A 27,117-nucleotide genomic window follows, 5' to 3' on the forward strand; every position below is an offset into this window, starting at 1 on the left:
AGAATTCCATTTTCCTCATTCCTCATTCCTACACATTCTACAAATCTGATGAGCTTGATTTTCTAGAATACTCTGAAGTCTGGCCTGTCTTCCCTTACCAGCTGTCACAAATTTCACCAAAACTGACCCAACTGCTTCTTCTCTAAGCCTTCTGATGACAACATCTCCACCGCCTCCCATCCTTAGTTTTTCCCCTAAGGCATCCTTTCACATTCCTCTGCTGTCTTTCAAATGCATATTTAATCACATCAGTGGACTGCTTAAAAACAGTAGTCTATCTCTGGGGCCCACAAAATATACGGCTTTGAATGCTAATTTTCACACTTTGCCCTTTTCTATTTAGTCAACCTTTCTTGGATATGAAATCTCTTCAACCTGAAAAAATGCATACCTTCCTTCTTTGCTTAAGCACTCTCTCCTCTATGGGCATTCTCTGTTTATCTAAATCCTTTCCATAATAATAGCATGAAAATAATTTGTGTACTACCAAGGGATAGGTACTCTGCTAAACACTTAACATTCATCATATGTTATAAGCACCATTTTACACTGAGGAAATGGAAGCATATAATTTGTCCACGATCACAGTTTCATTAAACAGAAAAACTGGGATTACAGTTCAGGTCCAACCCAATCCAGGAACTGAACATTTAAATGTTCAGTTTAATATACCTTCTAAGTTCCAGTTGTACTCTTATCCTTAAAACTCCCAGTTCATTTAGCACCTCTTCTCTCACCTCGAATTGCTGTTTTAACCAACAACATACTGTTCAGTACTAAATTATTATTTAATCTTTTCATTTTTCTAAATTTTAGCATTGTAAATTCATTGTGAACAGGGAATTAAATTATTAATATGCCTCCACAAGGACATAGCATATCCTTTAATAGCAAATCGCTAGCTCATATTGGGGCAGCTGATAGGTGTGCTCTATATATCTCTATCACCGCATTTACACATGGAATAATCAATATTTACTTTATACTTAAATCAGAAGCAGATAAGATGAATTATATTTAGAGGATATAAGTAAACGTAAAATTTTCGGCAAGAGCAGGAAAAAAAAATATATATATATATAAAATATTCCTCTTTTTCTGCCCCTCCCGTATCGAGCCTTTAAAAAAAAAATACTACTGGACTTCTCTGTACTTGTAATTAATAGGTTATTTAAAATGTTGCTATTATTACCTTTATGGTAATAATTAGCACCGGTCTCAATATTCAAGTTATATAAAGTTCCATATATATATTTCTACTTTCATATCTTCTGAAGACATTCTCATTTTAAATTAGCCCACTGCTCGGTAATGTTGCAATAGACCTATTTCTGAGAATTTTCCTAGTAAGCCCTTTGGAGTTCTTTCTTCAGGGGCGTGTAATTTTGCATCCTTTAAAAGTGTTTTCCATGACCCTTCAACCGTAGGCCAAAAGCGCACTAACACAGAAGGTCCACAAACGGAAACGTCCGGTTCTGATGAGTGGCCCTGCTGCTGGCGGCACCCGCACGACCACGGCCGAGGGCCGGGTGTGAGCCCCGCGGGCGAGGCAGGGCGATCCCAGCAGGACCCGCGGCCTGTGCGCCGGGGCCACCGCCTCGGCCCAGCGGCGGGAAGCCGCCGGAAGCGGTCTGAGCTAAGGTAGCTTTCGGGCCTGGCGGTAAACGAGTTGGCGAAGCAGAGGGTTCCCGGGAGCCTTCCCAGGGCGGCCAACCCCGCCAGGCCGCGTGGCGTACGGTGTCCTAGTGAGTGCCATCGAGCGGGCTCATTTCCTTATGTGCTTTCGCAGAAATGTAGGCCGTGGCCTCTCGCACCCCCGTTCGTGATCATTCAAGTGCTCGTCAGTTTCTTATTTTTGGTGTGTTTTTGAAACCACAGAATCGTACCCGCTGGAACTGAGCAGTCGTTCGCCCCCGAGGCCTCAAAAGGGACCAAAACAGCAACCAGTGTGGGCGGCCTCGTAAACGCTCAGAATCCGAAGGCTAGAGGGCGTGTCCAGAATCCAGGTGCAAGCGAAGGCGCAAGTAACGGCTCTGGGCAACCCCGCCTCTCCGTCCCGCCCGCACCCGCCCATTTTAGTTCCCTCGGGTCTATGGCCACTTCCCCGGCCGCTTCCTCTTTAAGGCGGAGCCCGGTGTGGATCTCGCGAGATCCGGGTTGGCGCCGTGACCTCCATGTGGGAGCTAGAGCTCTATAAGTAAACACTCCGCGCGGTGCAGACAAGGTTTCTTCCTATTTGTGAAGCGGCGGCTGTAGCAGCGGCACCTCGGACTAGTTCCGGTTTCCTTTCGTTCTCAGCTCTGCTGGGCGGGTACGCGGTTCTAGGAGTCACGGTCTCCTGCCGGGCCCGGCGTCTGATCTGTGTTCCCCGCTTGTGCGCGCGCTCGCCCGCCCGCCCGCCGGCCGCGGAGAGCCGAAGCCGCCGGGGAAGCAGCGCGGGCCAGGCGGGGCGCGGCGCGGCGCCCTAAACGCAGGGGGAGACAAAGCGGAGCCGGCCCCCTTTCCCGGCGCCAAGATGTGGATCCAGGTTCGCACCATCGACGGCTCCCAGACGCGCACCATTGAGGACGTGTCTCGCAAAGCCACAATTGAGGAGCTGCGCGAGCGGGTTTGGGCGCTGTTCGACGTGCGGCCCGAGTGCCAGCGCCTCTTCTACCGGGGCAAGCAGGTGAGGCGCGCCCACCGCAGCCCTCGAGAAGCCCGGTGCGAGGGCAGCGGGACGCCTCCAAGACGCGTGGGCTGGGCGGGCCGGAGGGCTTGGTGCGCCACGCGCGCAGAGCGCATCTGGCTCCACTTGGAGTGGGCAGCCCGCGAGCCTCAAAGTGTGGGCCTGGCCCCGCCGAGGATGCGCCGGCGCCGCGGGGTCCGCACCAGCCCCGAGTGCAGGTGCGCTCGGCGGGGTCGGAGGCGAGGGCGCCTGGAGCACTGAAACCTCGCCTCCCTTTTACAGCGGGGCAGCAGCCGCAGGCACAGAAGATCAGAGCGCGTGGGTTCCTTCTCTTCCCGCGCTCAATGGGGTCAGGGGCCCCTGGAGGGCGGGGAGGGCAGCGAGCTGTGGCGGCCATGCCACAGTGCAGGTGGGGTGGGCCGGCGGCTCCGCTCCCGGCTAACGGCTCTCATCGTTTCCGTGGCTCTTCCGCGCTCCGGCTCCCAAATAGGCGGGGAGAAACTTACTGTATGGGCACGAGAACCCTAGCTCGGCCTCCTCAGTGTGGAAGAGATTTGTAAACACTGAAGATTCGCAGGGTTTCCAGAACTTTAGAACCCTGTCCCTCACCTCCTCTTCTAGAATTGGATTCTGCCTTGGGGAAGATTAGAGACCCAGCTGGGCTGAAGGGGAGCTATAGATGTAACCCAGGACTGGGTTTAAACTTCCCAGTATAGGCCCAAAGCGTTATTCCCAGAAGGGAAAGGAATTTAAAAGACTGTTTTGCTCGTCCTACTTGTTATCTTCCAATCTCCTCACCTAAGTTTTTAACAGCAACTGGAACACTGCCAGCGGAATATATTTGAGGGCTGAAAAGTGTTTTTGGCGGTGAAGGTATCTGTGGGCGTCTGTGGTAGTAGTATGGTATTGCCGTGCACTGGCCCATTGAAGATTTTTCCTATCCCATAAGTCTCTCTTGGTCTATACCCAGAGACCCAGACCCATCCTATTATTCTTGCTCCTCCCCTTTTTTAAAAAAAATCCACTAAAAAGTTGCCATCCTCCCGTTGACAGACCACAGTTTGGCCCCGATCCTGTGGTTTGAAATAAATGTAGCTCTCTTGGATTTGCCGTTTCCTACAACCACAAAGGATTTGAAAGGAATATTTTTCTACCCTTGATATGCTTACCCTTCTAAAACTGCCCAGAAATGTCAGAGAAACAAGATTGCACTGAAAAAAAGAGTCGTGAGATGTTTTAATATAAATGTTATAGCATCTTTGATATGTCTAGCAAGCCAGTTTATATTGATCCTTTAGTGTTTGACAAAACAGGTGTTCAACTTAGTTGTAAACTTTGCTTTTGAAATAATTGTGTAAAACAATGTAGCTCTGGCCGGTGTGGTTCAGTGGTTAGAGCGTCAGCCTGCACACAGAAGGGTCTTGGGTTCGATTCTGGTCAAGGGCATGTATCTGAGATATACCAGCCCTGCTCGGGCCCCTTCGGGAGGCAACCAGTCAATGAGTCTCTCTCACATCCATGTTTCTCTCCTTCTCTCTCTCCCCCTTCATGGAAAAATATCCTCAGGTGAGGGTTAACAACAATAACAACAACAACAAAATACTGCGTAGGTTTATAGTGGCTGATATCTTTTTATATTTTGGTCAAAGGTGGAAAGCATGTACTCAAGTCCTTTCAATTTTATTTTCTAGCTAGGGACAATAGTATATGAATGCCTGGTATACTTTGGTGATTTCAGCACCAGTGATGGAAATGAAGCATGAAAATATATTCCTGGGCAAAACCCCTAAAGTCTAGTTATCAAATATGCTAAAAGAAAATATGCACCTGGTTGTCTTCAGGAAAAGGTAGGGGTTGGGTTAAATTCAGTAGAACAGTTGAATAAACCAGGAAGCTGGTTCCAGATTCAGGAAAGAACTGTAGAGGATAACAACCTTTGGTGCTTCTTTCTTCAGGACAGTTGATAACTTAATGTTTTAATTGTTTTTTTCAGCTCAGTGATAAATCAGTAGGGATGAGAAACGGACCTTTGGTGCCCATTGAGTTGGAGACGGAGAAGGAAGACACTGCACCCCAGCTGTGTTTACTTCCTTATGAGCTTACAAGTAGTTATGGCAGTGATTATTATCTCCATCTCTTTTCCTCTTTGGAGTCCACAGTCCATAGATAGGGTAGTGTGTCTATAGCACCCAACTACTGGATTGGTTTCACAGGACTGCCCCTATATTGTTAAATGCCTTCATACTTATTAGAAAGAGGCACGATGAATTACTGCCACATAGTGAAAAATTTCATAAAAACAAATTTACACTGCCTATGATATAAATGGTACCCTTTCCCCTTTGTATGTTAGTGTCTGCTGCTTTCACTCTTTGGTGTGTATCTGAATCACTTGTGGATATTTTATTATAGATGCTCAGCTCACCACAGAATTGCAAGTATTTGAATTGAACACGATCCCACAGGAGATTCTGATGAACACCAGAGTTTGAAAATGAAAGTTGAAGGATAGTCAATCTCCTAGTAGTTTCTTACTATTCCAGATATGGCCCCTGGATCAGCAGATCAGTAGCATTAACTTCACCTGGGAGCTCAACCAGACCTACTGAAGTAGAATCTCTAGTTTAACAAGGACCCCAGGTGATCTGTATGCAAATTAAATTTGGAAGCCCTGTAATTGACTTCACTTTTGACTGTCAATTAACTTTTGCAGCGTTTTTAAGTTCTGGTTAGAGTAGGATAACCTCATTTGGGTATTCTTTTGGGGGGGGGGTGGGAATTGAGTTTAAAGCACCCTGGGGATTGTTTTTTGTTGTTTTTTTTTAAGTTGTATTGGTAGATCTCTAAATCTTTGAAAATCCATAGCTTTTCCTACTTTGAAAGAATCCTCTCCTCTCTTTTCTTTCCCTTGCACCACTTAGAGATAACCTTAGAATTAGATGGTAGATATGAGGCATAAACTAAAGCTGAAGAAAGACTGAGCAGTTGCCTTTTGCTGGTGGACTCTTCCTTTTCACACAGACTACAAAGTAAAAGTGTTTGCCTATTTAAAGATGTGTTGGTGTGTTATGTATTGTATATATTATGTGAAAGGTATGTGAAACTTGCTAACTTAATGCCCTCTATCTGCCTGCTTATCATTAGCTTTTTGAGAATGACTTACCCAACTGCCTTCTCCGTCTCTGCTACTTAGTGTTTACTTCCTAGTTTTCCCTTGCATCACTGTTAACAATCCTGTTATCTGGAATTTCTTACTTCAACCCAGTAAAAATTCAAGAATGCAGTATGGCAAAACAGAATTCTAGGACCATTATTGCCTCTCCAGTATTATAAATGTTGTGCCCCCATCTTCTAGGGTGGCAGTTCTCAAAACATTTTCTGCTGTGAGCCATTGATGGACTATAGTTGCACACCTGAAATTCATAGGTGTTTGTAATTTCTGAGTGACCCAATCCCTTTCTTCCTACTCAGAGCATAATTTAAGTGACAGGTAACTTTCAGTCTGCACTATTAAATTTGGAATCTTAAGTACTTTTCAAGTAACAAATCATTCCAACATTCTTCACAACTCTTCACAATGGCTTAGCTGTGTGGAACTTGCTGTAAAATGGATAATAACTTTTAGGAAAACTGGAATGGATTCAGGAATTAGGGGAGGGAGTGGATAATATGGGTGAAAGTGGCCATCATAGTAAGCATGAATAATTGGAAAGGTGGTTACTTGTTAATGTGAACCTGACTTCTATTATAGGGCCTTATGCCTTGATATGCTTAGTGTTTCACTCTGACATTTAGACATTGCTTTTCCTTTCAAACCAAGTGCCTTTGAAGCAGCTTGTATTTACTGACTGATCACTTGGTAGAAACTAGTCGAAGTGGTTTAGTGTAAGAATACCCTCAAGGTCCCTCTGACTCTTGTCGCTTAAATTTCAGTGGAAAATGTTTATGGAAACATGTTGGATTTCCAATTGTTGTATTCCCTTAACCGCTCTCTTCATTTTGGGGAGGGCCCTACCATTTAATGTGCAGGTTCTGTGCTATTAGAGAGTTTATTTTTCTTTTCTACTGTAAACACTTCCATTTTTTATAATTGTCATAATATGTAACAGTTGTATGTTTAATCAAGTAGTGCTTTTTCAACTGTTCTAGCATTAATGTGTTCTGTTTTCTTTTGAGGGGCAGGGAGGCTCTTGGAGAAATGTCAAAATGAAGGTGTGAATGTATGGTTTATTATCATTATTATACATTTTGCCATTCCTATAAAGGTGTATCTGCTTACTGACTTTTGGAAGACTCCTTAAGGTTTTCTGCAATAAGCATATTAACTAACCTGTGAGATAGTGCCTAATTTAGTTCCCTCACTGAGAAGTTGATAGATTTCTTGACCCTTTGTTCTATTGAACAAATGTCAACACCTGTAATGTGCAGGGTTGCGCTAGGTGTATTCTTTGACCACTTAAACTTACTAATGTACTAGACAATTTTAATTTATCATTCAAGGACAGACTCGTTCTCTGATTGACTTCCTAAACATGGTCTTACTGTGATAGAGAGTACAAAGAGGGGGAAATGAACAACAATTAAGTTGGTAATGTGCCTAGGGAAATGATAGTTCAAATCTGGAAGGAATTTAGTTTTATTGTATCATAGTGAAATGGCCAACTGAATTTTATAAACAAAATGGAGACTTAGTTTCTTAGGGCTTCCATAACAAATTACCAAAACCTAGGTGGCTTAAAACCACAGAAGATTTTTTCTCAGGGTTCTGGAGGCTATACCTTTGGAATCAAAGTGTCAGTCAGCAGGGCCCTGCTCTCTCTGATAACTAGGGAAGAATCTTCCTTGTTTTCTTTAGCTTCTAGTGTTTGTTAGCAATCTTCGGTGTTCTCTGGCTTGTAGTAAATACCTTACTCCAGTCACATGGCTGTTTCCTCCCTGTGTGCGTTTGCATCTTCCCTTAGTGCAGTGGTTCTCATCCTTCATAATGCCATGACCCTTTAATACAGTTCCTCATGTGGTGACACCCAACCATAAAATTATTTTTGTTGCTACTTCATAACTAATTTTGCTACTATTATGTTTTAGGTGACCCCTGTGAAAGGGTTGTTCAACCCCCAAAGGGGTCGTGACCCACAGGTTGAGAACCGCTGCCTTAGTGTGTCTTTCTGTATCAAGTTTCAGCTTTTTATTTTTTAATCCTCACCCAAGGATATGTTTTTATTGATTTGAGAGAGAAAGGAAAGGAGAGAGAAACATTGATGTTTGAGAAACACTGACCGTGTGCCTCCTGTAGGATGCCAGACTAGGATTCAGTCTGGAACCTGCCTGTGTGCCCTGACCTGGAATGGAACCCACCACCGTTTGGTGTATGGGATGACGCTTCAACCAACTGGGCTTACAGGGCTCAATTTCAACTTTAAAAAAATTTTTTTTTATTAATTGATTTTAGAGAGAGAAAAAGGGAGAGGGAGGGAGAGAGATAGAAACATCAGTGAGAGAGAACATTGATTGGCCACCTCCTGCATGCCCCTCACTGGGGATTTGGCCCACAACCTGGGCGTGTGCCCTGACCAAGAAGCAAACTGGCAACCTCTCTGTGCATGGGTCGATGCTCAACCACTGAGCCATACTGGCTGGGCTAAATTTCAGCTTTTTGTAAGAATACCCATTACAGTGGATTAGGGTCCACGCATATGACCTAGTTTTAACTTGATTACCTCTGTAAAGACCTAGCTTCCAGATGTCACATTCTGAGATAACCTGGGATTAAGACATCCAGTATTTGGGGGAAGTGGGAGGGAATGAACACAATTCAGTGTACTATAGAGATCTTGCCAAAATATGGGTAACTTGCAGGATAGTTCATTCACTGTTTATCCTGGAAGACTTTATGATAACCTTTAGAAATGGATGGGCCCTGGCTTGTGTGGTTCATTTGGTTGGAGCATCGTTTGGCACACTAAAAGGTGGCGGGTTTGATCCCTGGTCCGGTGTGTGTGGGAGGCAGCCAGTCAGTGTTTCTCCCTTCCTCTCTCTTAAAAAGGGAAAGAAAGAAACGGATGGAATTAGAGAACTTTAGGCAAGTGGAATAGCATGAGCAAGGACTGTAATTTCTCCTGCTTGAATTGTTTTTTCCTCCTTGATTTAAAAAAAGATGAAATGGTTAACTTAATGTCTTTATGAACACAAGGTCATAAACTCATTTTTTAAAATCACCTTTTCTTTCTTTCAGTGGATTCAGGCACTATTTATTGAAATAAAACTTGGTAAGAAATCTAGAATTTTTCTTCTTAGGTTATGAGATCACAACAGCAGTGATGTGCTTTTTATTCCAGTGGCTGTCAGTGTACCCTATAGCTAATGTTGCGATAAAGTAATAGAAATCGTTTCAGGATCACTAAATTGCAATGCTGTGAAATTTATTTTAATAATTTGGGTAGGACCTTTGGGTAACTAAAGATATAGAAAGGTCAAGTTTTGAAAGAAGCATTTTTATCTTTTCTTTTATTTTTAGTTGGAAAATGGATATACTTTATTTGACTATGATGTTGGACTGAATGATATAATTCAGCTACTAGCTCGTCCAGACTCTGATGTTCCTAGCACATCTAAACAGACTGATACACAGGTCAAACCCTGTTCTAACAGTCCACCTAAAGTGAAGAAACCATCAAGGGGAGGATCTTCCAGTCAGCCATCTACATCAGCTCGTGATTTTCTTGTTGATCCTGGCTTTGGACTTTATAAGGTATGTTATTTTCTTTCTTTTTTTTTTTTTTTATCCTCACCCGAGGACACTTTTTCATTCTTTGTTCAGATAGAGCAGGAGGGAGAGAGAGAGAGAGAGAAACATCGACGTGAAAGGGACACATCGAGTGGCTGCCACCCGCACGACCAACCAGGGCCGGGGACAAACCGCAACCGAGGTACATGCCCTTAGCGGGAACCGAACCCGGGTCTCTCCGGACCGCAGGCCAACGCTCTAACCGCTGAGCCAAACCGGCCAGGGCTAAGGTATGTTATTTTCAGAATCCTTGTTAGTTGTGCCCTGGCGGGTGTTGCTCAGTTGGTGTCATCCCATGCACCAAAAGGTTGCTGTTCAGGGCACATACCTGGGTTGCAGGCTCAATTCCAGATGGGGCGCATGCAGAAGATAACCTATCTGTGTTTCATTCTCACATTCATGTTTCCCTCTCTCCTTCCATCCCTTTCCCTATCTCTCTCTCTAAAAAGCAATGTAAAAAAATTTGTTTAAAGAATTCTTGTTAGTTGTGAGAATACAGATGTCTTCACTTCAGGATGTGGTGAATAAGTACATTGCCATTTGAAAGTAAAAAAAATGGGCTGTTCATACTTTTAAAAGCCTTTTAAACATTGTACAATATATAGATGAATGTATAAAATGTATAGGTACGGTATAAAGCGTAATAAAGCAAACACCTGTGTAATTCCACCAAGGTTAAGAAGTAGAATGATGCCAGTTCCTTTTTAAAGCCTCCTGTGTGCCCCCACCAGAACACACTTCCCTCTCTCTCAGAACAAGGTAAATTACTGTTCTGACTTTTATGATCATTTTCTCATTTTCATATAGTGTTACTAATGTATATATCTCTAAACAATATGTTTTGTTTTGCCTACATTTGACTTTTATATAATGGAGTTCTACTTTTTCTCATGCATAAAGCTTTATTTTATTTTCACATCACAATATAATTAATCTATGATTATTAACTATTTGAACTGTTACCTTTTCAGCTGTTTTAAACAGTTCTGCTTTGAACCTTTTATGTGTATCTTGGTGCACATGTTCGATAATTTCTCTAGGAGTTTTTATCTAGAAATGGAAGTGCTGGTTGTTCATTCACAGGATACTGTCAAACTGCTCTCTACTTTATTCCATTGACCTGTTTGCCTGTCTTTGTGCCCATACTGCTCTAAGTACTGTAGTGTTGTTTTGGTATCTCTCTTTCCTCCATCTCCAAATTTAATTTTTTTTTCAAAGATGTCTTGGTTTTTGGCTTTTAACACTTGCATGTAAAATTTTAAAATTAGCTTGTCGAAACTCTACAGAGATAATTTGGTGGGGTTTTGATGATTGTATATAGATCAGCTTGGAGAATTGACATCTTTACAGTATTTAGTCTTTCATTCATGAACATGATAGATGTCTCCATTAATCTAGATCTTTGACATCTTAGTTTTCTCTTTACATACCTTGTTTTTATTTATTTCTAGTAGCTTTCTTTTGATGCTATTATAAATGGTTATCTTTTAAAATTATGATTTGTTTGCTGATGTGTAGAAATATAATTGATTTATTTATTGACCTTTGTAGTCAGCAACTTTTTGAAATTCTATTCTAATAAATTTTGCAGAAATAATTGAATGACAGTTTTGCTTCATCCTTTCCTATCCTTAAAGCTCTTTTTTCTTAATTTTTATCGGTTGAGATAAATTGGGACTGACACTCATTGTTTTTAGAGCATTTTCAAGGTTAAAAATTAAAAATTGGTAGATAAAGTGAATTATTTAAGAAAATGCAAATGGAGATTATTTTGGATTTATGAAAAAAATGGAAACAGATCCATAAATATGGAAAGAATCAAGAAAATTGTCAAAGAACTGTATCTCAAAAGTACCTGGCCTTTGTGGCTACATTGATGACTTGCTTTAAACCTATAAAGTATAGATCATTATAATGTTACTTAAATTGACCCACAACATAATGAAATGGGAGGCTTTCTCTTTTTTAAAAAAATACATTTAGTATAACACTGGTACAAAGACATGACAAAAAGCACACCCGTATTATTACATATTGATGTAAAAGCCTAAGTTATATTTAGCAAATAAATTTCGACAATATATTTAAAAAACATAGTACCTTGATCATGTATAGTTTGTGACAAAGCGGGATAGTTTATTAGAAAGTGTTTTAATATAATTCATCATATTAATTGACCAAAGAAAATAAATGAGTTAATGTAAAATGTTTTTAATACCTATACACAAGTTTGAATCCACTTCTAGTTTTTTAAAAATCTTTGGGAAGAGGAACAGATGGAATAAATGAATATTTTAAACCACACCTAGCATCATGTTTAATGGTGGGGAAAAGCCGGAAGCATTTCCATAAATATGGGAGCCAGACGAGGAAGCCAGTAAATGCTGCTGCTGTTTAACAATTTTCTAGAAATATTAGATAATACAGATACACAGGAGAACAACAAAGTGTAAATATACAAGAAGGCAAAGTTATTACTTACAGATACCTGGAGAAACTGAGAAAATCAACATTAGAGCATTATAAGCAAGCAGGAAGGTGGCTATTTAAATAGGAGCTTTCCTTGCTATAATCATTTAGTAAAAGAGAAAAAAACTGCAATAGCAAAACAAAGTTTGGGAATGAACTTACGTGATATTGGCAGCACATAAATTAAAACAGTGCTTTATGTAGTTCTCACAAAAATCAGAATTGTTAATATTGAAAGCTCTCTTGCCATATCGTTATCTACAAGACCCATTGATAACATCCCTCTTCAGTTACCAACAATTTCTAAATTGATATTTTTTCACATTGTTACTTTTAAATTGGTTATTTTAGAACAATTTTCAATTTATAGCATAATTGGGAAGATACTACAGTGTTTCCATGTTTTCTATACCTAGTTTGCCCTGTTACTAACATCTTACGTTAGTATGGTACGTTTGTTAAATTAATGAGCCCTATCTCCTTAGCTTTTACCTAACGTCCTTTTTCTGTTCCAGAATTCCATCTAGGATACCAATAACATTATGTTTACATTAGTGTTATACTAAATAGTTGTCACATCTCCTTAAACTCCTGTTGGCTGTGACAGTTTCTTAGACTTCTGTGTTTATGATCTTGACAGTTTTAAGGCATTCTGGTCAGGTATTTTGAAAAATGTTCTTCTGTTAGGATTTGTCTGTTGTTCTCCTTGTCATTGAATTGGATTTATGTGTTTTGGGGAGGAAGACCACAGAGATAAAGTATTTTCATATCATATCTAGGGGTATGTACTGTCAACATTCTACTTGCTAATTATAACAGGTTTTACATCAATAGTAACTTAACACTGTTGATGTGAACCTTAGTGACCTGGCTGACGTAGTATTTGTCAGGTTTCTTTACTGTGAAGTTACTCCTCCGCCCCCAACCCCTGAACCCCTTTTTGTATGTAATCTTTTTATTTATTTATTTTTTTAAATTAATTTTTTTTTTCCGAGGATATTTTTCCCATTGATTTCTAGAGAGAGTGGAAGGGACAGAGGGAGAGAGAAACATTGATATGAGACACATTGATTGCTGCCTTCAGCACGACCCCGACCAGGGCCGGGAACCGAACCTGCAACCCAGGTACATGCCCTTGACCGGGAATAGAACCCTCGAACCTTTGGTGCATGGGCTGCCACTCTAACCACTGAGCAATACCGGCCAGGCTGGGAAAGTAACTTCTTCACTCTGACTGGAGAGCCACGCAAAGCTGGTCTACTCAAGGACAAGGAAGCACACAGCTTCCTGAGACTCTGTAACAAGTTACCACAAACTGGTTGCTTAAAAGAACAGATATTTATCCTCTTACAGTTTGGGGGCCAACAGTCCAACATCAAGTTGTGGGCAGGGCTCTGCTATCTCTGAAGGCTCCAGGGAGAATCTTTCCTCACTTCTTCCCACTTCTGCTGGCTGCAGAAACTCCTTGGCTTGAGGCTTCATGACTCCAGTCTCTGCCTCTTCACATGGCCTTCTCTGTCTTTTTCTCTTCTGATTCTTATAAGGACACTTGTCATTGGATTTAGGGTCTACCCAGCCAGTTCAGGATAATCTCTTAAGATCCTTAACTTAATTACATCTGAGAAGACCCTTTGGCCAATCTTTTTATTTTTCTTTTTTCCTTTATTGATATTAGAGAGAGAGAACATTGATTGGCTGCCTCTACTGGGGCTTGGGCCCACAACCTGGGCATGTGCCCTAATGAACTGGCGACCTCTTGGTGCATAGGTCAATGCTCAACCACTGATCCACACTGGCTGGGCATTATATGTAATTTTTTAGATGAAGTCACTGTTAGCAGCCCACACTTAAGGAATGGATAGTTAAATACTTTACTTCCTTGAGGGCAGATATCTACAAAAATTATTGGGAATTCTTCCATATGGGAGACTTGTCTCTTCTCTACCATTTATTTATTCAGTCAGTCATTTATTTGCATCAGAATGGATCTTTTTCCTGTATCCTTTGGACATACCCTCATTATTGTGGGTTTTTGTTTGTTTGTTTTTTATTAAAGCACTTTCTGGTGCTTGGCTTTTCTTACATATTTCCTCTTCCAGTGCTGGAATTAACCATTCCTCCAACGAGCCTTGGTTCCTTTAATTGGAGAATGGTATCAGAAACCAAGTCAGACTCTGGGTATGCCCCTTGCTATTTGGGTGTCATTACTTTTAGGGCCCTCAGCTGACAGAGAAAGGAAATATGTGTATGTATAATGACTCTTGTATATCCATATGTCAATAAATATTTATGTAACCATCTATATTTATATTAATCTTACATTTTTTGTTTGTTAATCCTTACCCAAGGATATTTTCCAGACTTTTATTTTTTGTTTTGTTTTGTTTTTTAGTTTTGAATTAATTTACAGATGTTTCTCCTTTTTCCCCTACTGACACCCTCCTCCTGTTCCTGCCCCCTCTCCTCCAACATTGTTGTCTATGTCCGTTGGTTATGCTTATATGCATACGTTCTTTGGTTTATCTCTTCCCTCTCCCCCACCCCCTCCTCTGAAGTTTGTCAGTCTGAACCCTACTTCTATGTCTCTGGGTCTGTTTTGTTTATCACCTTATTTTGTTCATTATATTCCACAAATAAGTGAGATCATGTGATACTTGTCTTTCTCTGACTGGCTTCTTTCGCTTAGCATAATACTCTCCAGGTCACTCCATATCATCTCAAGGATAAGAGATCTTTCTTTCTTACAGCTGCTTAGTATTCCATTGTGTATATGTATTTCCACTGACTTTTAAATAAAGTGGAAGGGAGGCAGGGGGAGAGGGAGAAACATCGATGTGATAGAGACACATCTGTTGGCTGCCCCCTCCTCACCCGCATGACCCCAACCTGGGCCAGGGATCGAACCTGCAACCCAGGTACATGCCCTTGACGAACCTTAATCGAACCCAGGACCTTTTGGTCCAAGGGTTGACACTCGTAACTGCTGAGCCAAAGTGGCCAGGACAATCTTAACATTAATTTTTAACTTTGATTAAGGGCAATAGTTTAGAAGCTGCTACTTTTGACTTGATTTGTTTTGGGTAGTGAAGCTATGAATTTGTTTTCATAGGAAGGCCAGTTTATGTATCTACAGATCTGAAATTATTCAAGGTTAAGCAGTTCCAGTTAATTTAAGTTCTTTCTGTTTAGCACATTTCTCAATATCCTGCCATGCCCTCCTCCCCCCGAATCTAGTTAGAAGAGCATCATGAAAACCTACTTCCTTCACCACATCTTTGTTCTTTATTTTCAGTGTTAGTGCTAATAAGTTATATTAATAAGTATCATAGATGTTAAGGACTTTAGCTTTGTCATTAGACTTGATTTCAAATTTCAATTAGTGGGCTCCTGAGATGAACAAACTTGGCCAGTAATTTTACATTGTCCCTTTCTTCATTTAGAAACACATTTATGGAACCTGGCACTTAAATTCTCAAAAAACTGCTTTTTTGTAAAGTACTGTGTTTAGTCAAAGGTGCATTAAACCTTCCTTGTAAGTTCAAGAGTCTAACACAGATTTACCCCCCCCCCTTTTTTTTTTGTGAAGCTCAGTAATTGTCATAGGTATTTGAAATTTTGACTAGTGACTATTTTTGAAACCTAGAAGTGCTTTTTTCTGGATACTTTATTTATTGAATGAATATTTGGATGTGTAGTATATATTTGAACTAGGTATTAGAGATTGAGGGGAAGCAAAATAATATTGTCCACTGCCTTCATAGAATTTTATTAGATATTAACTTATTTTTGGTTAACCTGAAAACTCAAGAGAAGTTACTACTTTTTAATTGATTTGTTTTGAATTTAGTCTGTTGTTTTTACTGACCACTTTTTTTTGTGTGTGGTACGTGCCCCTAGCAGGCCCGAACCCAGGACTCTCTGGATATGCAGGCCGGCGCTCAACCACTGAGCCAAACTGGCCAGGGCAGTCTGTTATTTTTAGAGTAGGTCTCTGAATAGTAAGTATATTAACATTTTATTGTTTCTAGATCACTTAAAAATTGGGAGGCCTTTTTTTTTTTTCTTTTATCTTGAATTGTGTATGTTACTTTAGTTTTTAAAGATTTTTTATTTTAATATTTTTTCTTTATTGATTAGAGAGAGAGAAACATCAATGAGAGAGAACATCGATTGGCCGCCTCCTGCATACCCTACACTGGGGATCGTGCCCACAACCTGGGCATATGCCCTGACCGGGAATCATACTGGCGACCTCTTTGGTACATGGGTTGATGCTCAACCAGTGAGCCACAGTGGCTGGACTAAATAAAGATTTTTTTTAATATACATAGGACTCTCTATAATTAAAATTTTTTATGAATGAGCAAACAAATTCTGGGGCTTTTCTTTTTGAATAACATTTTCTTTGGACCTCATGATAAGTAGGTGTACAAAAAATGAATTTTTAAATTAGCTATACTCAGAACTGGCATAGGTAAACACTAAACTTAATACATTAAAATGAAATTTTAATATGAAGTTATTATCCAGTATCTTTCTTCTTTTTCCTTGTTTGGTAACATAGAGCCATATTTGGTCAGTTTCAGATACCTTTTCATATGCTGTAAGGAACTAATTATTAGTTCACATTTGCAGAGGCTGTGGAAAATTGTGCAGAGGCCGGGTCCATTCATTCCCATTGCACAACACAAACTGAATCACACTGACTCGAGGAAGTAATTTATTTTCTGAAACAAGGTAGACTTTTGAGACCTAAATTTATTTTAATTCTTATTTTTGGATATAGAGCTTTGTATGACTCACTAAGATCCTACTTTGAAGTGACTATCATCATTGCTTAAATAATATCTGTTTAGACTGATGATAGTAAGCTTTTAGGGTTTGGCTGTGTGTGTGGCCCTCTTAAATCTCTTACATATTTTCTTACACTAGTTAAACAAAATAAAAAATTATTACTAAGTAAAAAATTGTGAATATTTTAGTATTTCCTGTGTTTTGTCTACAGTACCACTCTGCTTCTTTTTTGTTTGTTTGTTTGTTTTTTGTTTGTTTGTTTTTATCCTCACCCGAGGACATTTTTCCATTTTTTGTTCAGGTAGAGTGGGAGGGAGAGAGAGGAACAGAGAGAGAGAGAGAAACATCGATGTGAAAGGGACACATCGAGTGGCTGCTACCCGCACGACTGACCAGAGCCGGGGACAAACTGCAACCGAGGTACGCACCCTTAGCGGGAACTGAACCTGGATCTCTCAGGACCGCAGGCCGACGCTTTAACCGCTGAGCCAAACCGGCCAGGGCCAACTCTGCTTCTTGATATTTAACCTTTTTAATTTTGAAACTTAATAGACAATACAAAAAAGTAGAACTTAATGAAATACTATGAAGTCAAAAGTCCATAAACACCACCCAAATTAAGAAATAGAATAGCTATCCCAGAAACTTCACATGTTGCCCTCTCTGGATTATAACTCCTTCCTCCCTAGTTGTAACTACTACCCAAACTTCTATGGTAATCATTTCTTTGCTTATTATTAACTTTATCCTGTTATTACCCTTGAACAACTTCTTAAGAACCTTTAACCTGTGTGCGCATCCTAGTTTTCCTCTTTCTGAATCACGTAAATGGAACCATATTGCATTTTGATTTGTAACTGAAGAAATATGGCATAATTAGAGAATCATGTTCATAGCTGGAGAAACCTTGATCAGCTTAGCCCTTGTGTTATCTCCTGAGGGCAAGTGTATTTCACTTCTGAGCCTCATTGGAAAATAAGAATGACTTTAGTAATTATTTAAGGAGGTAATGTATATGACAATAAACTGCTAATATGTTTACTAAGCAGACTGTGGTAATGAGACTATACTCTGAGTTTTGTTGTTGGTTTTTTTTTATCCTCACCCAAAGATATGTTTTTTATTGATGGAAAGGGGGGGTGGGGTTGGGGAGAAACATCAATGTGAGAGAGAAACATCTGTTGGTTACCTCACACAGCACCAGGGAGTGAACCCGTGACACTTTGGTGCATGGGACAGTGCTCTAATCACTGAACAACACCAGCCTATACTCTTTTTTAGTGAGTCTTACTTAGCATTGAACATATTGATACTTGGAAGAAGGAAGAAGTTATTTTATTTGTGCCTACTATGTGCTTGCTAAATTGGCACATTGTATAGATATTGTCACCTAATAATATACTGCTAAGTATGTATTTTATGAAGAAGCTCGGGTTAAGAACAGCTTAAGTAACTTGTTCAAGGTTAACCTTGTAGGTGATAGACAAGGACTTAAATCCAGGTTTATCTGCAGAGCTGGTATGTTTTTCACACAACATATAAAGTGCTTAGAAGTATGCCCCCCACCCCCAGAAGTATACCCAGCATATATATAGTACATCCTCAGATATTTGCTATTGGTATATTTTTCTCTGTGTTTCAGATTATCTATCTATCTATCTATCTATCTATCTATCTATCTATCTATCTATAGATATATATCTCTCAAATACTTGGACATGGAAGACTCTTTTCTAAGTAGTGTCTGTATTTTGACATGAAGAAATTCAGTTCTAGAGCTTAGGTTTATGAGATTGGGTTTTTCTTTTTCTTTTTCTTTTTAACTTATGGCTTTTCAGCTCAAACACCTGTCCCGCATGAATTCTGTGGTTTTTTTCCCTCCTTTCTGATATTTTGACATCTTTGGGGTGGGGAGTGCTCACTGACTGAGGATAGACTCCCTCTTTTAGGCTAGCCAGGAAGAGGTAGTAAGTAACTTGTCAGTGAGCCCGCCTTTCATTACAAAGGAACCAGTCCACAGTCCACAGTCCCAGCCACCTTCTTTATAGAACTCTTACTTACCAACCAATATTCATATGCTCTTATCACCCAGGGTCAGGTGACAACTAGAGACCACCCCTATAGCCTAGAGCAGTGGTTCTCAACCTTCCTGATGCTGCGACCCTTTAATACAGTTCCTCATGTTGTGGTGACCCCCAACCATAAAATTATTTTTGTTGCTATTTCATAACTAATTTTGCTACTGTTATATCTTAGGCAACCCTGTGAAAGGGTCCTTCGACCCCCTAAAGGAGTCGCAATCCACAGGTTGAGAACCCCTGGCCTAGAGCCTACCAGTGTTATTCAGATTAGCCAATAGTAAACAATTTCCCCTGCCCTGCCCTGCCTTGCTTTTTACGTGGAAACCACAATAGTCTCTGAGCCATGCTTTCTATGCTCCTTCTGACCATATCTGGTGCTTCCCTCTTGTGGCCCTGCATGGAGTGCTGTCTTCTCTCTTGGGAAGTTTAAGTAGTTCTTCCAGTGGCCTTAGTCTCTCCATCTTATCAGTTACATGTCCATAAAATAAAGTCCATGGGTGCACATTTCCCCACCACATACAAAAACACATTTTATTTTCCTCTTTGTCATCCTGTTTGCTTTTTTATTGCTCTCTTCTGGCTTCTTTTTAGTTGTTTTGTTTTAAATAGACTTTACATTTTCTTTTGTTTGTTTATTTTTACATTTTTATTTATTGATTTTAGAGGAAGGGGGTGGAGAGAAACATTGATTTGTTCCAGTTATTTATTTATCATAGGTTGATTCTTGTATGTGCCCTAACTGGTGATTGAACCCACAACCTTGGCATATCGAGATGACGATCTAACCCCCTGAGCTACCTAGCCAGGGTAGTAGAATTTACATTTTAGAACAGTTGTATGTTCATAGCAAAATTGAGTGGGAAGTACAGAGATTTCCCATATACACCCTCTACCTTCACACATGCATGGCCTTTCTCATTATCAACATCCCCTACCAGAGTGGTACATTTGTTAGAACTGATGTACCTACATTGAAAGAGCATCACCCAAAGTCCATAGTTTACATTAGGGTTGACTTCTTGGTGGTGTATTCTCTTCTGAACCATCTTCAGAATCAAGGCTTTACAAAAGAGCTTTAACCTCTTGCAGACCTAACTAATATGTTTATGTAATATGCAGAAACTTGACTTTTGAATTTATTTTTATTTATTTATTTTTTTTAATCTTCACCCGAGTACATTTTTTGTTCAGATAGAGTGGGAGGGAGAGAGAGAGAGAGAGAGATCGACATGAAAGGGACACATCAAGTGGTTGCCACCCGCACAACCCAACCAGGCCGGGGACAAACTGCAACTGAATTACATGCCCTTAGCAGGAACCGAACCCGCATGTCTCTGGACCGCAGGCTTAAGCTCTAACCACTGAGCAAAACCGTCCAGGGCTTGACTTTTGAATTTAAAAGCATTTTTCCTGTGTAGTTTATATGCATATCATTAGTGAGTAATTATACTTAATAGGGAGAATTTGTAGTTCTTTTTTCCAGTTATAAATCTAGGGTTACTCAAAGAATGCCTTACCTTTATGAGCTAGTAAGTTCTGTTATGTGTGATATTTCAGCAGTGGCACTATTTTTAGATTGACTTAGGATTCTGTTAACCCCGATTGTATTGCCGCATACTAAGGTATCCAGACACTAGATCTGCATGCTAGTTTCTATTTTTGATATGCAAATTAAGTATTTTATTTGCACCTCATACTTTTCCATAGTAAGGTTTATTTTGCTAAATCTGTTTTTGCTGTGACTCTTTTAGTATCAACTATATGCTCCATTCTGTCCAAGAATAATAGTGTAGTGCAGTATGAAACCTCTTACATTTTTATTTGCTGTGAAAGAGTAGTAGACTCCGTTTATTCTCCCAAGTCTGATAGATCTTAACATTGATTATTTTTTGTCTAGTTAGTGTTGCCTGTAAGAAATTAGTTTATGTAACATATACTGTGTTCCATCTCTGATCTTTGTTATATCTAGCCTGGTTGGCCCTTAGGTCTTTTCCTTTTCTCCTAAACTCTTCTACTTCTTCTTTTTTTTTTTTTATCCTCACCCGAGGACATTTTTCCATTTTTTGTTCAGATAGAGTGGGAGTGAGAGAGAGAGAGAGAAACATCGATGTGAAAGAGACACATTGAGTGGCTGCCACCCACACAACCCAACCAGGGCCGGGGACAAACTGCAACCGAGGGACATGCCTTTAGTGGGATCTGAACCCGGTCTCTCCAGACCGCAGGCCAACGCTCTAACCGCTGAGCCAAACTGGCCAGGGCTAAACTCTTCATTCTTATGTTACATTGAACCATATGTCTTTCAAGATGTTTTATTGCTGCCATGTTACTACATGCATACAGTGTCTTTGGTCAAATGTAGTACCTTCTCTTGGTAGTGATAGTTAATCATTTTTGGTATTGTCTGTATTCCCTCTACCGTCTATATTAGCTTGGTGGTTTGAAACTATTTTATATTTTTAATACTTTATTTCTTAGTTTATTAGTTAACCTTTGAAGTTCCCATTTACCTATCTTGTCATCTTAGGGCAAAAACATAAGCTTCAGAGTCAAGATGTCTTCAAATTCTAGCTTTACATATCATTAGCTTTCCCTGGAGCAAGTTAACTTGTCAGCCTTTGTTTTCTTATCTTGTAAAATAAGAATTATTCATTATTAAGGTTGTTAGAGTTAGACGAGCCTAAGTAAAAGATCCTGGCATATGAATATTTAACTTTTAGTATATACTGACTACCCCCTTACCCCTGCCCCATTTGTCAGAATTCTTTTGGATACCTTAAGTGGTCTCTTACATACTCAGGAAGCACTAACTTGATTAGGTGATGATCTGGTATTGGTGATGCCATTATTTTCTTTTTAAGGGCTTACAAAAAAATTAAAGGGATGTCTTTTGGTTATTGCTTTAGACCAATTTCCTAAGATTTTTTAGGAGAGGATTTGTTTTATTTTTAAATAATCAGCTTTCATATTCTAACTCTTAACTTCTAGTATACTGTTTTTCCTTTTATTGCATTGCATAGTTTAGTTCTAGATCATCCACTAGACTACATACATCTGTTTTATATCAAATAGCTATGTTCTCTTTATATTGTACCTTTGTATTTTGAGGTACTAAATAATGCATTTGCTAGAGAGTTGCTAACTGGTAGAAGTTACCCATTTTATATATATTCTTCCATTTGTACATGTGCACAGTTTCCTCATTTTTGAGTTTTATTTTCAGTTCAATACTTTACTGTTTTCTGCTTGGACTGGCTGTGTAAGTTATCTTTAGGAATCTGAAGAAATTAATGGAACAAATTAATAACAATCATAACACTTGAAAGTCCTGACTTTTCATTAGTGACATTTTTCTTTCTTTTTTTTTTAAATCCTCACCCGAGGACATTTTTGCATTCATATTCAGATAGAGAAGGGAGGAAGAGAGAGAGAGAGAGAGAAACATCAACTGGTAACCATTCACACAACCCCAACAGGGCCAGGGACAAACTGCAACCAAGTACGTGTCCTTAGCGGAAACCGAACCCGGTCTCTCTGGTCCGTGGGCTGACACTCACTGTTGAGCCAAACCAGCCAGGGCTCTTTTCTTTCTTTTTTTAATCCTCACCTAAGGATATGTTTATTGACTTAGGGAGGATAGGGGGGGAGAAAGAGAGAGAGAGAAACATTGATCGGTTGCCACCAGTACACCCCTTGACTAGGAGATTGAGCACACAACCTTTTTGGTGTACAGGACAACGCTCCAACCAACTGAGCCACCCAGCTGGGGCTCATTAGTGACATTCTTATTGAATGACTTTCCAGAACACCCTTGGGAACATAATTATATTTTTAAAAGCCAAATGTAGACATAGATGTAGTTAAAGAAAACACTCATTTTACTGGAGAAAAGTTGATTTTCATACTAGTAAACAACAGATTTATAGTATAATACAAAAATAATAGTTTTGATCTAATCTTTGAAATTTCTTGAAGCACGAGTAGCTGCAGATATTAACTGTGATAACCATAAAAATAACCTCAGTTATATTAAAGTTTTTGAAGCAATAGATGAAATTAAACTTCATTAACTAATTTTAAACTTTTTTAGGTAAATGAATTGGTGGATGCCAGAGATGTCGGCCTTGGTGCTTGGTTTGAAGCACGTATACATAAAGTTACTAGAGCTTCTGATGAACATTCACGTGGCAAAACTCCCTTGAAGAATGGCAGTTCTTGTAAAAGGACTAGTGGAAATATAAATCATAATTCCAAAGAGAACACAAATAAATTGGACAATGTACCCTCTACGTCTAATTCAGACTCTGTTGCTGCTGGTGAAGACGTTATTTATCATATCGAGTATGATGAGTAAGTGCTCATGCTATTGAGGACTTCATGTTTTGTTTATAGAAGCAAAGCCTTCCATATCAAGATGATTTTCAAATAATAGTCTTTTTGAAGAAATCATTTGGGGATCTGTTCAGTCTGTTACCGTTTGTTTAATGGTTGTCATATAATAAGGGCTCCTTAACGCTCAGTTATCTCTGGCTCCTAAGTGGTGGTTTTCGGTAGCCTAATATCTGGCTTAATTTAGTATGTAAGGGTTTCTCTATAAGGTTTTTGATATATATTTTAGAAAGTGTATAATAATAACATAGTATAATAGCTATTAGAATGAGGTTGAAACATTTTTTTTAACAGCTTATTATTGAGATAATTCATGTACAATTTATCCATTTAAAGGATACAATTCATTGGTTTTCACAGGATTGTGCATTACCACAAACTAATTTTAGGACATCTTTATCTCCTCCACCTCCCCAAACCCCTTACCCAGCAGTAACTCCCCAGTATTCCTCCCCCAACTAAATGTTTTTTAAATGTTCATATTAAGAGAGTATTAGAACTTACCTTGATTCTAACACTGAATTTTCTTCACCTATTTTCAAAATTCTAGTATAAAAGTTACTATTGTGATAAATTTAGTATTTATTCAACACTCTTTAACTTAAGTTCTCACTCATGTGACACCTTAATATGTATGCATAATATTCTACCAAATTCTTATGAAGTGTGAGAGTTCAAGATCCTAAAGTGGTTGTGATTTTTTTTCCCCCCTACCACAAAATGGTATAAAAGACTTTGGTGTTAGCTCAGATTTTCAGGATACGTGAAAAGGGGTCAATACTTTTTTACTTAGTCTATACTTTTCTGATACTTCTTAAATGGTGTGACTAGCTTGAAAACATGGCTTATTTCAAATGAGCTATCATCCTGCTTTTTACCGTAGTAGATGGTAATAGAGCCAACAACCAGAATGAGTATTAACATCTGAGATTGGCCAGGACTGACAAGATTGGTAAATCAAGACTGGAATGATTTGTGTGTTCTTAGTAATCAGTCTCTGGGTTCCTGAGTGTCATAGCAAAGAGGCAAGAAACTGTAGTGGTGGGGGACTTTAGCTATCTGTGTTATCTGCTGTCAACAAGTAGAGTTCTTGGTTTGCTTTGAGATTTATTTCTTGAAGAATAGGAGAAATAACTAGGAAAACTACCTGGGATCTGATTCTGGTCAATAAAGGAATTCTTGTTGGGCAAAAAGTATTATACAGAATGGCATAGCAATAGAATAGGGTAAGAAACTTTAAACACTAAACGAACTAAGGGTTATTAAATTTTTACAGTTTCAGGGAGTGAGACATACCAAGGTGTAGGCCTGAATTTGGTATAATGTTAACTCAAATCTCACAGTACCTTAGTGTTTATTTGGCCTTTTTTTTTTTTTTTTAATGAAAGAGACCTTTGTCTTAAATGAATGTTAGTAAAAAAGAGTCTAAATTCAATATGCATGAGAAGACTAAAATTATGTCCTAAATAGTTTTTTTGGATGGAATTAAATGGTTCAGTGTTGGCAACTTAAAGATATGATAGTTGAACTTTTCTTTCCAAAATAAAAGGTAATAGAAACTTAGTGGTAGCTAAGTGTCATTCGCACCTTTAAGAAGAGAAAAGGACTATATAAGATTAAGTATAAGATAAATAAAATAGATTAGCTTTTAGATAAGAGTCCCAAATAACAAAAAGCAGGTGTAAGAACCTAGAAAGTATCATGGTGACCCGGTATGGACGGGATAACAAATCTTGTTAAAGTTTCATTCTTCATGGTTATTAGAAAAGTAAGTTAGAAACTATTGTAAAGTACATGTGTATTTCAGTAAGTTATTAAACAAGTTCTTATGTCCTTGGATAAAGGATACATTGAGCCCTGGCCAGCTTGGCTTAGGATTTAGAGCATTGGCCTGAGAACCAAAGAGGCACAGGTTCAATTCCCAGTCAAGGGCACATACCTGAGTTGCAGGTTCAATCCCTGGCCCCTTTTGGGGTTGTGCGAGACATAACTAATCGATATATCTCTCTCACATCTCTCTCCCTGTCCCCTCCCTCTCTCTTCCCCCTCCTCCCTCTCTTCCACTCTATCTAAAAATCAGTGGAAAAATATCCTCAGGTGAGAATTAAAAAAAGGATGCAATGAAAAGAGCTTTTGGAGTGTATGGCTTAAGCAGTAGAAATAAACATTTTTATTGAGTAGAAAGCTCCAAGTGAGTCAATAGAATGTGGCTATCAAATAGTTATACTCTAAGGATGTTTTATTAGAAGTAAGATATCTGGAACAAGCGCAGTGATGCTACTGTTGTATGGGGCTAGTTATTCCCTACTTGGAATGTTATTTTCCATCTCCTGTGCTTTAAGAACAATACCAGCATGACGTGGTACATCTACAGAGTAGAACCCAAAATGTAAAACCATCATGAAGAGTAGCTGAAGGAGCTAGGTATTTAGCTTGAAAATATTTGGGTCATTATAGCTTTCATATTTTAAAAGCTCTGTCTGGAAGGAACTTCTTACAACACTAAAGGTAAGTTTCAGGATGACCTCAACTTCCTACCGGTTAAATCTCTAAAGATGGAGAATGATCTGCCCGGAGAAGTGGCCAGTAACAAGCATGGGCCATCTTCAACCATCGACTGGGAGAATTACATTGCAAAGAGGATTTGTAAAATTTGAGTGATTGGATTAGATGACCTCTAACTTCAGTAGTATAACTTTTACTTCCAAAACAGTATTTCTCCTATAACTTTTTTGTACTTTTTTTTTTTTATCCTCACCCGAGGACATTTTCCCTTTTTTTTTTGTTCAGGTAGAGTGGGAGGGAGAGAGAGGAACAGAGGGAGAGAGAGGAACAGAGAGAGAGAGAGAAACATTGATGTGAAAGGAAAACATCGAGTGGCTGCCACCCGCACGACCGACCAGGGCCGGGGACAAACTGCAACCGAGGTACGCGCCCTTAGCGGGAACCGAACCTGGGTCTCTCAGGACCGCAGGTCGACGCTCTAACCGCTGAGCCAAACCGGCCAGGGCTGTACTTCTTAACTTACTAAATGGGCTTTAAGTACTTATAGGCTATCATCCCACTCCATTCCCTCAATGAACTAACTTCATTTTTCTTCTACCTAGAGTAAATTGAAAGTAGAGTAAGTCAGAAGTTAATCTGCTTCATTAATAATCATATCTCCAAACCTCTAGTGCAGCAGTGCAATTTGAACAAGTTGTCATTTAGCCAAGGCAGTGAGGTATTGAACATGGGACCAGGGAACCTACTTCAGGAAGTCTTTTTTAGGATATGCATTGTTTGTCAGTTTAAAATGGCACCGTTCCAAAGCTGTTTTTTAGCCCTGACTGGTGTGGCTCAGTTGATTGAGTGTCCTCCCATGCAGTGCAAGGTTGTGGGTTTCATTACAGGTCAGGACACATGCCCAAGTTGTGGATTTGATCCCGTCAGGCTGCGTACAGGAGGCAACTGATAGATGTTTCTTTTTCACATTGATGTTTCTCTCTCTCTCCTTCCCTCTTTCTCTAAAATAAAAACATTTTAATAATAAAATAAAAGCTACTTTTATCTTTTATTTAATTCCTCACCCAAGGACATTTTTCCATTTATCTTCAGATAGAGTGTGAGGAGGAGAGAGGAGAGAGAGAGAGAAAGAAACATCAATGTGAGAGACACATCAGACTGGTTGCCTCCCGCACAACCCCAACCAGGGCCAGGGACCAAACCAAAAGTGAGGTATGTGCCCTTGACCGGAATTGAACCCGCATCTCTTTGGTCTTCGGGCTGATGCTCTAACTGCTGAGCCAAACAGGCCAGGGTATAAGAGCTTTTATAGTGACCTACATACAGATCTAACATATTACCATACTAGATGAGTTGTCAGTCTTTGAAATGAACTTTATTAAAACAGTTGCTGGCCCTGTCTGGCTGGTGTGGTTCAGTGGTTGAGC

At 39.6% G+C, this 27,117-nt stretch overlaps 1 protein-coding gene across 3 annotated transcripts in view; it reads left to right on the forward strand.

Moving 5' to 3' along the window:
* Nucleotides 1-2,198: 2,198 nt before the first annotated feature.
* Nucleotides 2,199-27,117, forward strand: part of UHRF2 (ubiquitin like with PHD and ring finger domains 2) — an 88,286-nt gene continuing 63,367 nt past the window's right edge. For 2 of the 3 annotated variants that reach the window (XM_036260453.1, XM_036260455.1), the window contains exons 1-3: nucleotides 2,199-2,668; nucleotides 9,183-9,416; nucleotides 22,887-23,146. In XM_036260453.1, coding sequence (XP_036116346.1) covers nucleotides 2,516-2,668; nucleotides 9,183-9,416; nucleotides 22,887-23,146 — 647 coding nt within the window. In that variant the 5' untranslated portion in view covers nucleotides 2,199-2,515. Of the gene's footprint in view, nucleotides 2,669-4,746; nucleotides 4,774-9,182; nucleotides 9,417-22,886; nucleotides 23,147-27,117 lie in introns of those variants that run through there. The other variant, XM_036260454.1, reaches the window with a different exon arrangement.

The sequence above is a fragment of the Molossus molossus genome, unplaced genomic scaffold (genome assembly GCF_014108415.1).
Source record: "Molossus molossus isolate mMolMol1 unplaced genomic scaffold, mMolMol1.p scaffold_m16_p_14, whole genome shotgun sequence".
Taxonomy (NCBI): Eukaryota; Metazoa; Chordata; class Mammalia; order Chiroptera; family Molossidae; genus Molossus; species Molossus molossus.